The sequence below is a fragment of the Pomacea canaliculata genome, linkage group LG6 (genome assembly GCF_003073045.1).
Source record: "Pomacea canaliculata isolate SZHN2017 linkage group LG6, ASM307304v1, whole genome shotgun sequence".
Lineage (NCBI taxonomy): Eukaryota > Metazoa > Mollusca > Gastropoda > Architaenioglossa > Ampullariidae > Pomacea > Pomacea canaliculata.
Window position 1 is genome coordinate 817,610 of NC_037595.1, and position 15,290 is coordinate 832,899.

General features: G+C 49.4%; 1 protein-coding gene across 2 annotated transcripts in view; it reads left to right on the top strand.

Annotated features, from left to right (window-relative positions):
- The first annotated feature begins 1,489 nt into the window (after nucleotides 1-1,489).
- Nucleotides 1,490-15,290, top strand: part of LOC112565657 (tolloid-like protein 1) — a 34,364-nt gene continuing 20,563 nt past the window's right edge. Inside the window, exon 1 of one of the 2 annotated variants that reach the window (XM_025241268.1) lies at nucleotides 1,490-1,778. In XM_025241268.1, the coding sequence (XP_025097053.1) occupies nucleotides 1,521-1,778 (258 nt within the window). In that variant the 5' untranslated portion in view covers nucleotides 1,490-1,520. Of the gene's footprint in view, nucleotides 1,779-12,995; nucleotides 13,275-15,290 lie in introns of those variants that run through there. The other variant, XM_025241269.1, reaches the window with a different exon arrangement.

The following is a 15,290-nucleotide window of genomic DNA, read 5'->3' on the forward strand; positions in this document are numbered from 1 at the left end:
CTGTTGCTGCACAAAGGTTGGGTGGTGGAGGTTTCTGTTAACACGCACACCGGGTACCACGTAACAGGTGCCATCTTGTGAAGTGGGAGAAATGAGGGTATAGGGTACAAGGCTAGCAAAGGAGGAGGGGGAAAATTGGTATTTTAGGCCGAGTCAGCAACTAAGGTTATATCACGGCAAGGCAGCCAGCCCTGTAAACAGATGCCACATGCAGACAAAGAACAGCGTGCCTGACACGAGATTCGAACCCGGGACAGCGAACCTTTACTGTGTTGGTGACAGGCGCTAACCGTTGTGCCGAGGCTAACCCGAGGGTATAGGGTTAAGATACGGGTACAGGAATAACAAAGGAAGAGATAAGGCTACATGGCTAACAACAAATGGAGAGACAATGGTACATAATACATGGTATTAAAGAGAGATTAGGGATAGAGAAATATGAGGTACAGGGGGCTAACAGAAGAGGTTAGAGCCTTGAGCCACAGTATGGGGCTGAGAGAGGGGACAGAGAAATATAATGCTGGGTGGGGAGAGGGAGAGATAAAGGTAGTAAATGTACAGCGAGAGTAGACTATAGTGATTAGAGACTAGAGGCAGGACTAGAAGCTAGAGGTTAGAGACTAGAGGCTAGAGACTAGAAGCTAGAGGTTAGAAGCCAGAGGCTAAAGACTAGAGACTAGAAACTAAACTTGAGACCAGAGACTGCTTTCAGTGTGGTCGTGAACTTCGCCGGAAATGACCTCAGTAGAATCAGGTGCATGGTAGCAAGCAGTGTCTGTGTAAAGTCTTGAATACAAAATACAAAGTAAAGAGTAAAAGAGTCAAGAACTGCTTTGGAAAGCCTTGACCCTTAGGTACACGACAGCCATCAGTCATGTTCTTCCTTTTCTCAATGGAGGCCGCGGTCTGAGCTGTCCGTAAAGGATTCAGTCCAGGAATTATTTCACACGCTTTAGTCATGGACCACAGTCTACACGGTCTACAGTGTCTACAGTCTACAGTGTCTACATGGTCTGCACGGTCTACAGTCAATAAAGCGAGAAGTCTTCCTCCTCCTTCTCTCCATCTTTCTGCCTCACAGCTCTGTCTCTCTCACACGCGTGCATCAACACACCATACAAGTATTCTTTGTCGGCTCTGTCTCACACACAAAGCATGAACATGCAATATTTTGTCAGGCCAGGTACCATGGAGGTACGGAATGAACCTGGCGGTCAGGTTGGCGAGGTCAGAGACAAGTGAGAGACCCTCCACGCTGACGCCCTCACATTTCATTTCACACGTTTGTCAGACAGAACTATTTTCGTGTGAGCTGTAATCTCAGATAATTCTAACCATCTGGAATATTCGTGAGTGTAAGCTTTTCTTGAAGTTACAAATTCTCTTCCGTTCCATCTGTTTTCACTCTACGAGGTGCAGCTACTTCCCGCACCTCCGCCTCCAGTCTCCACAACATCCTCTGGCACCGACAGCCAACAACAGACGAGGTCCTGTCAACGTTGAGTCAACAAACGTGCAAAATGTTGCAGAAGCAGAAAGACGCGGCAGCTGCAGGATGTGAGTTATGGCAAGTCCCGCCTGCCGTACTGAGGGTGAGTGGTTGTGCAGGCGAGTCGTGTGATTGGCTCATTGCTCACGCGTCTCGCGCGGACCTGAGTGATGGCGGCTGTCATCGCGTGGCTGTGTCGATGATCTGGATTACGACTGCAGTCATTGGTGACCAGGGCACAGGGGCAGCAGCGGGCGGGCAGGCACAGGCGGGGCACCAGCAGGTGGCGGTAAGTAGCGCCGCTTGTTGTTGTTGTTGTGTACTTTGTTGTCTCCCCCGTTGTTGTGCTGATGGCGAGCGGACCACCGACATGTGATTCATGAGACTAACGGGGCGGCGCGCGCCTGCCTCCCTATTGATCGCCCAGCGCCGTCTTGTGGCCAGCAGATGACTGCCAGTGTCAGGCTCAGATAACTGCAGCACCCACAAGCCGGCTAAGCTGACCACTTATCGCCCCTGTGTTGTGACGACGGTATGCCAGCAGGCGACATTGCACCGCTACTCTGGCCGTCTGTCCATCCTTCCATCATATGCACCTTTACTCTGGCCGTCTGTCCATCCTTCCATCATATGCACCTTTACTCTGACCGTCTGTCCATCCTTCCATCATATGCACCTTTACTCTGTCCCTCTGTCCATCCTTCCATGAAATTCTATTTTCTCTGGTCAGTTCTTGAGAGATTTTCAGCCTTTGGTAGAATCCAAGCCGATGTCACTGTTATTTGTATTTATTATCGTATTATTTGTGTGAGATCGGTACACAACACTTGTTTACCAATACCTAAAACTTTTTTTTAAGGGAGACACCAAGCTTTAAGTATCGACATAGAGGTCAAACCTGTAGCATCGGGTAGAATGTACAAACTGTGTCATCATGGTCACAGCCAGTGCAAGAGTTGAGAGTAGTTGTGAATTGTGAGGTCACAGAGTTAACCTCTGGTCATGCACTGTGCCCAGGCACCGTATCCATGCTCTGTATCCATGCACTGTATCCATGCCGTGTATGTACCCAGGCCCTGTGTCCAGACCCTGTATGTACCCAGGCCCTGTGTCCATGTCATCATGTAAAGGCTTACATGCAGAAGGTCAAGGGTTACGTATCGCGAGTGTAAGAGGTTCATCGTCTCAACTACAGACTGTTTGCTGTAGCCCCCCACACATTGCACTCAGGAGAGTCTGTGACTGGCTGAACCTTCTTCACGACCTCAGGGATCAGAGGTCACTGGTGCCATGGGCTGCAGAATGTTTTGTCTGCTCAGACAAAGGCTAGAGACGAAAGGTTGAAAACACCACTGCACAGTCTCTTGTGCCAAAGGAGGCAAGGACAATCGTGCTATAAAACAGATGCAATTAATTTTAATTAATGAATGGCAAAAGAAGGATGTGTCACCGCTAGTCAGCACGTGTCGCCATGCTCGGTGTTTCCTCCTGTGGCCATCGGTTGGTGCCTGGCGGCTGATTACAGACACGGAGATCCTTAAATTAAAAAAACTGTCAACACACCAAGTTCAAAAACAGATTTGACGGAGAGATTGGACAATTTGGAAAACTCACAAGCCATTGGCGACATCAGCGCCTGGGTCTTATACATCGTCGGTATGGACACAATCTTCCGAGCCTGCCATTCCCATGTAACACCCTGTCAACCCCATGTAACACCCTGTCATTCCCATGTAACACCCTGTCAACCCCATGTAACACCCTGTCATTCCCATGTAACACCTGCCATTGCCACGTAACACCTGTCATTCCCATGTAACACCTGCCATTGCCACGTAACACCCTGCCATTCCCATGTAACACCTGCCATTGCCATGTAACACCCTGCCATTCTCACTGTAGTACCATGCTATTCCCATGTAAACACCTGCCAACACCATGTAACACCTGCCATTCTCATACAACATCCTGCATTCTCACTGTAGTACCATGCTATTCCCATGTAACACCCTGCCAACACCATGTAACACCCTGCCATTCTCACTGTAGTACCATGCTATTCCCATGTAACACCCTGCCAACACCATGTAACACTGCCATTCTCATACAACATCCTGCCATTCTCACTGTAGTACCATGCTATTCCCATGTAACAACCTGCCAACACCATGTAACACCCTGCCATTCTCACTGTAGTACCATGCTATTCCCATGTAACACCCTGCCAACACCATGTAACACCCTGCCATTCTCGCTGCTGACAGTGGCTGCGCCGAGGTGTGTTGGGAAGGTTTTTAGTCACGTGACTCCTGGGCACCGTGACTCTCCAGGATACTGACCACCAAGAAAACAGTAAAAAACCAACAACTCACCACAATAGAATGCATCTTCAGATTGACGAGAAGGAACAAAGTTGCAAAGTTGTCGCACATGATGTAAATACATCGACATTTATTGAAGTATCGTGCTACAAGTGATGTGTAGGTGGTGTAGACTATGGAGGGCCGAGTGTTTCCGGCATGTTGACAAAATGACTGCGGTAGTGGCTGCTACAGTCGCCTGTACAGTTACTTGCCGAGGTGACAGTAGACAAAGGATGGTGAGGCAGACACTATTCTCATTTCACTGTCAACGAGAGGTTGGAGTTAAGAGCAAGCTTAGACCCGGACTAGGTCATCTGCCATCCGCTTGGGTCATCTGCCACCCGCTTGGATCATCTGCCACCCGCTTGAGTCATCTGCCACCCGCTTGGATCATCTGCCACCCGCTGGGTCATCTGCCACCCGCTTCACACTCCGCGCCGTCTCTTGTAATCCCGCAGCAAAGACTTTCTCCAGCTCCACGTCTGTTACAACCGCCTTGTGACCGAACATGGCCGACAGTGTCCGAGTGTTTGGTCGATGATGTTCCAGAATGACCGACGATGTTTGATAATGTACCATGGTGGCCAGCGATGCAAGACAGCGACAATAATCCACAAGTTCCGTTAATGACCGTTAATGAACGACAGCGTCCGATAATGGCTGACTGCATCCGACACCTGGAATAACGGTCAATTTACCGGCTGCTGTCAGAATCTTGTGCGAAGGTCTTTTATTCCTGACCAGTAAACAAAGGTTTGTTGTGTGGTCGTCCTGCCGCCTCCACCCCGCGGCCGTTTGTTTCCTCCATGGAGAGACGGGAATATTGACGGTGGAGGTGCTCGGCCCTCGCCAGGGCTTGGGGCTCAGCGGGCAAACATCTGTCAAAGCTCAACCACAAGAAATAACCACCAAGTGCTGGAACATTCTGGATGCTCAGACCGCAGGGAAACATGTGATCTCGGTCAAGCAGTTCATCACGGGCTGATGGGATAATGGAGGACTGGGATTTACAGAGAACCGTTGGCTGCTTGAAACCAGAGTTTGCTGGACATACGAATCCAATACAAACTGTTTATTTTGTCAGTCCTTTGAGGATTGTCATGCAACACATAGCAGGGAAGATATATAACACACAATAGATGAGGAATGTATATCAGAGTAGAGTAGCAGTTCCTTTCTTTGTCGCTTAGTCACACAAAGTCCAAACAATACCTACAAGAACAATCTCAGATATACTCAGTTTGCTTCTCATGATTGTCCAGTCGCTGTAACATTGTGCAGGCTGTCCACAGAAGTCTTCGTTGCTCCATCTTTGTAAGTTTTACACAGTATGTCACAGAAATTACATACATGTTAACAAATGTTCTAAAATATCATACACCATATATCATGTCAGGAGTTCGTATGTCCACACCCAGTAATCTTTCAGAGAGTATAAGCACTTTGTAAAGTGCAAATACCAACACTTCCATACTCCTGCTTCGTAACAGAAGATCGGTCTTTGCATGTGAAATCACTCGGTCAAGACATCCACACAATGATTGCCTGTCTTACAGAAAGTACTAGTGATGAAAATACTGGGCTGCTGATGCAGGGAAACTTGGCTGAGTGGAGAAATAAAGGCTGCAGCACTCATGTGTATTAAATATATTCATTTGTACACTTGGGTATAGCATCTCTCATTTGCTGCTAAGAATCCTCCTTTTGTGAAAACCCCAATACATGTACAGTGTTACTCTTATTGAAATGAAGTCGGAGCCTGCTGTCTGCTGTCTGCTGATGCTTTATGTCAAGTACTTAGTTGACTCTGAAGTGTCCGACCTCAATACAATATCGTCTGCAAACAAAAGGATGAATATTTCCATGAAATCATGTGAAAAAGTTGCCCCATGTTTTTTTTATTGTTCATAATCTCTGAAGCTAGCTCATTAGTAAAAAGCGAGAAAAGTGTAGACTACAACAGCTTCTTGTCTCGCCGTTTGTACAAAATATAGTCCGTGGAGTAGCCTCCTCCTGTGTACAACTTAGTGCTGATATCATTTACAGATACTCACGGTAAGTACTGGCGGCTGAGTTAATCTCCTTTCTTACGAATGGACTGAATGCTAGAACCTGCCGCTGCTCTGGTGCCTGTCAACTGGTGTTCAAACACTGTACACAAACTGTACACAAACTGTACACAAACAGTACAAAGCACCGTTATATTTACAATCTTCATCAAGTATACAGTCTGACAATGGCGATTGACCATTCTTCAGAGGTTGAATGGCTGATACAACCTCACAGAGTAATTTCAGTCTCCATCGTCTGTGTGTTTGCAGTTCATGGCTTCTGTTGGTGACTGGTAGCTTCAGTCTTGTCCTCAACTGACCTCACCTGCTCATCGTCTGTTGTTTCTCACCAAACCTTTTGTTGACATGTAGATTCTTTGTAAACTTCCAGAACATTTGCTGGTTTGTGGTTGGATTACCTTTCCATGACTTACTGAAGTTGAAAGGTCAGTTGGTGGTCTCGTCATGTTGTCTTGAGCTTCATGGTCGTCTGTTGCCGTGCATCAGGTCGTCTAGTTATCAGTCATGTGATCGACGACAGGAAGACGGCGAGACTGAGGTAAACTGAAGCGACACCTACTGTAATGTATGACACCTGTGTCTCGAGTGTCAGTCGTCAGCTGGCGAGAGAGTTCTAGCTCCAACACCTCCATCAGAGACGACAGCAACAAGCAACACCCTTCCTGTAATGTATCAGACATCAGACTGTAATGGATACATGTGTTATCAGGGATACAGCTGTCATTACATCAGAGTTACATCTGTAATGTATCAGATATCAGACTGTAATGGATATGTGTTATCAAGGATACAGCTGTCATTACATCAGAGTTACATCTGTAATGTATCAGATATCAGACTGTAATGGATACATGTGTTATCAAGGTATATCAGCTGTTACATCAGAGTTACATCTGTAATGTATATCAGACTGTAATGCCGGGTGTAATGTATCACATATCGGAGTCAGGGCGAGGTGTAGACCTAAGGGTCCAACCTGTGGCTCCAGACGAAGACAGGATTTGTTGGCTGCTGATGTTTGGTGTGACACTCAACTCACTGTCATTAGAGTTACGGCGCTTGGCTTGTACTGAACCTGTTGTCTGGTGTGTGGATGAGTTCCTGTCAGCATCTCACTGCCTCAGGTGAGCTTCTTCATAGAGTGACAGGTGAACTCATCAGTGAATTCGTTTTATACATCGACACACAGTACCTTCCTGTCTTCCTTGTGTTTTCGTGTCTTTGTTGTCTCCACCTGTTGGTATCTGGTGGGACCTGGTGTCAGTGATGTTGTGAGGTGATTGGTGAAGTGGCTTTATTATCATCATACAAAGTAGACTAGAGGTGTATGCTAATAAAACACTTGTCAGAATGTATCGATAGCTGTAACAATTATGGAACTATTTTTACTGATATGGCGACAGGATCGACACACCTTGACAGGTGTTTGTTGTGAAGACACAGGTAAGCAGATTAAGATTGCAGGTGATGGAGCTGAGTGATGTGAGAATATGACCCGTGGTAAACCGTTTAACCTTTGGCCTTCAGATGCGGACATTTTGTCTCAGCTCCAAAAACTTTTGTTTTCGCTCTTTTGTAAATATCGACTGGACGAGAAGACAGATATTTGAAATACTGGATAGAGAGACTGTGCCTGCTGCAGTCCACATGATGAGATAATACACAGTTACATTGTGACGTACTCATCGACTGGATGGACAGAATATTCATGATATTGCTGGCTGGATAGAGAGAGTGTACCAACCACACACAACACTTGCCTCCCTTACCCTCAGTGTACCAACCACACACAACACTTGCCTGCCTCACCCACTGGGTCGCTGGGCTTTGAAGTAGCAAGGGATCATTAGAGATAGAGGGGGAGACAGGAGGGGGAGGCGAAGTAGAGGTGTGGGGGGACATGGAGGAGAGAGAAAGGTGAGGGAAGATGGAGAGAGAGAGAGGTGATGTTCACGCGCGCCACTTGTGCACGTGCATCTATGTAGGTCCGCGATGATTCACTGGTTTCCTGTCCCTGTGGACGTCGAGAACATTCTAACGAGAAAAAAAAAAGACGATGCATCCTTCAGAAAACTGCAGCACCAGCACCAGCACCGTCTACAGAATTCCGGTTTCCTTTTAAAGTGATTTCCCCTGGTGGACAGGACACAGACGTGTGTAAAGTTCGGGGACCTTTTACAAGAGGTAGGGGGGATAACTGATGACCTATTACAAGAGCAAAGGGGGATAACTGAGACGACGCTGGTTGTGCGGCAGGTGGAGGGGTGCACAGGCGCCGCAAATTGACAATGGAACCTGTTAAAAAAGATCGCGAAAAGGTCAGAGAAGAAGGGGCAATGGACGAGTACCATTTGGTTGGAGGGTTGCAGCATTTCTGGCCGCACTGCCGAGTGGCTGCACACGGTCTGCACACGGTCTGCACACGGTCTGCACACGGTCTGCACACGCCTGGCCACGCTCCAGTTCTTCCAGCTTGTCTTACAAGTGTCCGCCCTGTGTGGCCTACAATGGGGAATACACGATGGAATAGAAACTATCCACTATCCACTTACCATGGTAACCGGACATTACAGCTTCTGTGAGTATAGTGGACACAGTGTCAAACTCTTTGTCAGTAGCAGCATCCGTGTGTGTAGTGAGTGCTACTCACTAACTCTACCTGAGTGCTACTAGTCACTCCTTCCACACTGTAGTTCCACTCTGTGTGTGTGCGTGTGTCTGCGTGTGTGTGAGGGTGTGTCTGCGTGTGTGTGTACGTGTGGACGAAGGGTTGGGGGTAGTGGGGCTGGTGAGGGGAGCAAGGTCTGAAACTTCATCTGAAGTCTGGTGACAGAGATGTGAAGTATGTCTACATACCTAGAAACCGTCAACCGTCAGCTAAGACTCCCGTCACGTGATCGTCAACAATTGTTGACGTATTAGACATGAGAGAGCTTCCATTTCCTTATTTGTAAACACATTCCGCAGTTTGTTGTCCACAGATGACAAGGTGGCGCTGTCGCTAAGCAAGGTGGCGCTGTGTAAGTGCAGGTCGTTAGCGACTCGCCACTCTCCGTTTGCCGCCAACCAATCGAATCACCGGTGGTAGAAGGCGGGGGGGGGGAGGGTAGATGACACGTGGGAGGAGTACGACATGTGACTGCGGGCTGAGGCTTGAGTGGGAGGAGGGTAGGGGTGGAGGGTTAGGGGTAGAGGAGGGGTGGAGGATACATTCCGCTCCTCTCACACCCTCTGGTGGTGGCGGTGATCGCTCCGGCCAGTGATGCTGACCAGACGACTTGACGGCCTCAGACAAGGTGAGCAGCCATCTTCCTACAGCCTTGGCGTGAGGTCAGCAGTGTAAGGGTTAACCCCACCCACGCTGTCCGCCTGGGGTCATGTCCGGCTTGCAAACAGGGGTTAAAAAGGAAAGACAGTTGACAGACCTCTTTTTTCATTTCTGCTGTCCGCTCTGCCTCCGATTACTCCCACGAAACCAATTCTTGTCACAGTCAGCGGTGTGTTCCTCAGATGACCGGTGCCACGTCACACAGTCGGACGCTCCAGCCACGCTAACGGTCAGCTAGCATTCGTCTGTTGTGGAAGTGTGTACCCGACTCTCGTGTAACTCACTATTTACATCCGGGTACATGTACCATCAGTTAAAATACTCGTGTATCTAGCAGAACTTCACAAGGGTACGTGTTGGGGTCCTCGGCAGTCAGCCCCGAGAGGCAGGTGACATCTCACGTGCACCTCGGTGGACATCAGCGACGACGACAAAGCACTCGGGCTGAGCGAGGTTTGACTCAACGCCGCCCATTAATCAGCCACGTCGGCCCTCCTCCAGGGTCCTCAGCTCTCCCTCAGGACTCGCAACTCCGTTGGCACCCAGCACCCCCAGTAGTGGTTGTCTTGACCCCAGACACCAGAGCATGGTCACGTGACCTGGCTACAGAAGCTGCACGTTTGGCTGAGACACGTTTCACACAACAAACAACATTGATTTCTGAATGGACAGGACAGAAAGACAGACCGGAGCAGACACCTCGTGCACGCAGCAACAATAAACATTGCAAGGTGCACCTGCAGTCAAAAGTCACCACACATTTCTCACCTGTGACATCAAGCAGATCGTCAGAGAGCAGCTTATCTATATCTTTATATATATATGTGTGTGTTTATATTATGTGAATGAACAACAAGAACAATGTAAACAAATGTCTGCTCGTGCTGTCTCCAAATGTTTCGAGCTAGACGATCCGTCGGCACGTCTTTACATCCGTTGTAGCCAACATGGCCGACAGCTGTGCCTGTAGCCAACATGGCCGTGCCTGTCAGCTGTATTAGCTCGACCAGCTGTACCTGTAGCTAACTGACATCCAGATCTCGCGATGCTGTGAAAGAACAGCAACTACCTTCCGGTCCATGTCTTCCTGTCTCACTCCCTGTCTTCCTGTCTCACTCCCTGTCTTCTTGTCTCAGTCGATGTCTTCCTGTCTCACTCCCTGTCTTCCTCTTTCAGTCCCTGTCTTCCTCTTTCAGTCCCTGTCTTCCTGTTTCAGTCCCTGTCTTCTTGTCTCAGTCCCTGTCTTCTTGTCTCAGTCCATGTCTTCCTGTTTCACTCCTTGTCTTCCTGTCTCAGTCCATGTCTTCCTGTCTCAGTCCATGTCTTCCTGTTTCAGTCCATGTCTTCCTGTTTCAGTCCATGTCTTGTTGTCTCAGTCCATGTCTTCCTGTCTCAGTCCATGTCTTCCTGTTTCAGTCCATGTCTTCTTGTCTCAGTCCCTGTCTTCTTGTCTCAGTCCCTGTCTTCTTGTCTCAGTCCATGTCTTCCTGTCTCAGTCCATGTCTTCTTGTCTCAGTCCATGTCTTGTTGTCTCAGTCCATGTCTTCCTGTTTCAGTCCATGTCTTCTTGTCTCAGTCCCTGTCTTCTTGTCTCAGTCCCTGTCTTCTTGTCTCAGTCCATGTCTTCCTGTTTCAATCCATGTCTTCTTGTCTCAGTCCCTGTCTTCTTGTCTCAGTCCATGTCTTCCTGTTTCAGTCCCTGTCTTCCTGTCTCACTCCATGTCTTGTTGTCTCAGTCCCTGTCTTCCTGTTTCAGTCCCTGTCTTCCTGTCTCAGTCCATGTCTTCCTGTTTCAGTCCCTGTCTTCCTGTCTCACTCCATGTCTTGTTGTCTCAGTCCATGTCTTCCTGTCTCAGTCCCTGTCTTCCTGTCTCAGTCCATGTCTTCCTGTCTCAGTCCATTTCTTCCTGTCTCAGTCCATGTCTTCTTGTCTCAGTCCATGTCTTCCTGTCTGAGCTGATGGCGGCATCTCCCAAGGCCAGTAAACTGCTAGAAATTGATTTTTGTGGGTAATACCTCGCCAGACACCCGTCCCTTGATTGAACAATTACCGCGTGTTGCTGGGAGAGAGGCGCGAGGGGAGGATGCTGGGGTGTGGTGGGTGTGGTGGGGTGTGGTGTGGTGTGGTGGTGGGTGGGGTGGGGTGGGGTGAGGGGAGGCCGCAGCTCCTCCGACTGTCCAGCAGACGCAGGCATATCTGCGTTGTTCTGACGTCCCACAACAATGGAGGTTGGCGTGAAGACATTGCAGGACACATCCTGACGGCTGTCGGCACGAGCCACCCACCCCAGGGGCCAATGCAACGGACGGCCATCGATGGCGTCTGTGGTCGTTGTCGTCCCTGGCTTCTCCACCAGCGGATGCACAACGGCAAAGTGGGAGGTAATGTCAGCTGACAGGAAGTTCACAAAAGTTGTGGCGATGAACAGGTGTTGTGGTCTTTGTGTGACTGCGATCTGACGTACAGCGGGCTACACACCTGGGGCTACCTTAGGCCTGAGATGGGGGCTACAGCTTACTGTAGACATGGAGGACTATCTGACGTACAGCTAACTACAGGCTTAGGCCTAAGATGTGACGTACAGTTAGCTACAAGCTTAGCCTGAGATGTGACGTACAGCTAACTACAATCTAATATCTGACGTACAGTTAGTGAAGTTGTTTTTCGCATGAACAGCCTTGTGGGTAACGCCAGACCCAGTTATTCTGTCATCTGACGTCTTCCGGCGAGTCTCTGTGACGTCTCGTTGCATGGTGACGTGACGTTGTGCGGCGGGTCCATGTGACGTAGTGCACTACTGTGCGGTGACTGATGACGCAGCGTCAGACAGCTCTGCCGGTGGTTTCTGACGCCGTGTCGCCTTAGTGTCAAGAAACAGCTCGCACTGACCGGACAGGTCATTATGTCAGTCATGACAGTCACGTGACACCCATTGAGGTCATCATGTTAGAGTCGTGACAGTCATGTGACACTCATTGAGGTCATCATGTTAGAGTCGTGACAGTCATGTGACACTCAGCTCTCAGATGCTTGTCCAGCAGACATGTCTGACTGTAGCTGTGAGCTGATGAGGGCTGGCGTGACATCTCGTGACATCTCGTCACTGTGTCTTTAGGCGACAGACACAGCAAAACACCCGGGGTGGGTCCTGACCACAAACACCCACATACACACACATATATATACACACACACACACACACACACACACACACTCACATACACACACATACACACAGACACACATACACACACACTCACATACACACACTCACATACACACAGACACACATACACACACATACACACATATATATATATACACACACAGACACACACACAGTTTCGTCACACACTTTGCTCTGTTTCTCACAGTCACACACAGTCACACACACAGTCACACACACAAATAAACAAGCGCATCTTGCTCAAACACATACATGTATGCACACACGCACAACTACATCACATGCACGTACTGGTGTGTGCACAGACATACAGACACACAGTGCATGCGCACACACACAGAGGGCGCGCACACACACAGACAAACACACACACAGGCACACACACACACACACACACAGACACACACACAGAGGGCGCGCGTGCTGCCGGTGCTGTGCGTGTTTGCTGCAATGAGCCGCCCGCCGCTGCCTAAACTGCTGCTCGCGTGCTGCCGCATCCCGTGGCCACAGCTGCAGCGAGGTCAGCGCGTGCATGCGTGTGTGTGCGCGCTCGCACCACAATACAAACAACGCGGACTAAGGAAGACGCAGGGAAGCGCCCGCCACACTGCACGCTGACCGGCCTGCACGCTGACCGGCCGCAAAAAGAGCGCCTGGCAGATCGATGTCTGTCTTAGGGGGGAGCGGCGGTCTTGAGGGCCGGGGGTGGGCTGCAGCACGAGCCGCCTGTGACCCACCAGCAGTCTGTGACTGGCGCGTGCGTGCGGAGCATGGATACAGGGCCGGCATCCCCCTCCCGAGCCTGGCTCCCCCGTCCTCCGCTGCGTGAGACAGGTAGGTGTGTGTGTGTGAGTGAGACCAGTGGGTACGCGTGACATGATGTGTGACATGATGTGTGACATGATCACAACACGTTACGATAACATCCTCTCCCCTCCTCCACCCGCATCCCCCAAGCAGGTCGATGCTCTCTCCACTGATGTGCTTGTCGGCTTTGGCTGCTCCGCCGCGTTGTTTGGCTGGGCGGGTGGGTGGTTGGGCCGGGTGGACAGGTGGCGCTGGTGAGTGTTTCACGTTCCAGACCCGACAGCAGGACTGCACCACGATGACGACAAGACACCAAGGGAGGTCACCAGGGGCTGGGAACAGCGCCGCCCACGTGAGGGGAACTCGCCCACCCGACTGTTACAGGGTCTAGCACCGGGTGACAGGAAGTGACGTTAGAAATTAGCGTGACTGTCACACGTACATCAGCGTGAGTGTGACATAGAAACTAGCGTGACTGTCATAGTGACAGCTCAGCGTGACTGTCACAGTCCTATGCACACAGTCATTTCCGTCTCCTGATGACGTGACATCACTTGCTGTGCAGCTGACAGCTGACAGTGACAGCTGTGTCACACTGTCACACTGCGCTATGTTGACCATCTGTGGGCTTTGTTTGTAAACCGCAAAGCCAACTGCGCATAGAGTGGCGTGACAGGTCGTGACCTCAGTGTGTCAGAGTGCTGTCCCTTTAACAGGCTTGCGTGCGCCTCGTGCGTGAGGCTGCAGGTTGTCAGTGATGGAGCGAGGATCAAGAGGAGGAGTTTGCTGATGGAATGCGATCTTTAAAAGCTTTTGTTTCTGCTTTTTCCTCACCGCCGATCTTCACGTGTGTGTGCGTGAGTGCGTGCTTCCTGGTGTGTGTGTGTGTGTGTTGACCGGCGGGGTCAAACATGACCTGCACATGGCGTGTGTATTGTGTGTGTGTCCGTGTGTCTGTGTGTATTGTGTGTGTGTACGTGTGTATAAGTGTGTGTATTGTGTGTGTGTAGGACGGCATTGTCTAGTCTAGCTTATGTAAAACATTTTCCACAAGAGAAAGAAAGAGAGAGAAGGAAGGAGGTTCTACCTGTGAGCTGACCTTGACATGCTTTACTAACATTTACCTGTCAAAGCTTTTGTTAAAAATGTGTCACTGACTGGTACAGTGTGCTGAACTGTATAACTAAGTTGACCAGACGTTTCGGGGGCGAAAGCGGGACACGTGCCGATGATGGTGTCGTCACCGTCAAAGAACGCCGAAAAAAGTGATTTTTAAAGACAACCGGAACATTTGATGGACTTGCTAGAAAGCCAGAAAGCGGGACATTGGGCGTCCTGCCCGATATTCAGGCCAAAAGCGGGACGTCTGGTCACCTTCGTATAACTACAGTGTATACTTGTAGTAGTATTTAGTAGTGTCAAGTGCTCTTGTACTATGTAAAGTATTTATAGCTTGACAAGTATTTTGTACTATGTAAAGTATTTTATAGCTTGACAAGTATTTTTGCGATCGTCAACGTGTTGTACAGACTGTCAAGCAATGTTGTAGACCTTGATATATTTTTGTGTGAAATATCTTTGTAGACTGTAGTCTGTGAGAAAACATTGAGAGGGGTCTGCACCGTCAGGTTTAACTGGTGACAAAACTTGTGACAAGAGGATAAGAATGATATCAGCAATGTGTTATTTTCCTGTCCACACCCTTAATATCTCAAGGGAGGTAAGGATGGCGGAGGTGGCGCTAGGGATAAATGCCTTGAAGGGGCGATAATTGACATCAGGACAGTGATTTCTGCTAGCAGACGATTGACCACATCGTTTACTTTGTCATCAGGTCTGACGCCTCGCGAGGTCGCTAAAGTGTGACAGTCTGACGCCTTGCTAAGTCGCTAGAGTGTGACAGTCTGACGCCTTGCTAAGTCGCTAAAGTGTGACAGTCTGACGCCTTGCCTATTGGCTAAACTGTGACAGTCTGACGCCTTGCTAAGTCGCTAAAGTGTGACAGTCTGACGCCTTGCCTATTGGCTAAACTGTGACAGTCTG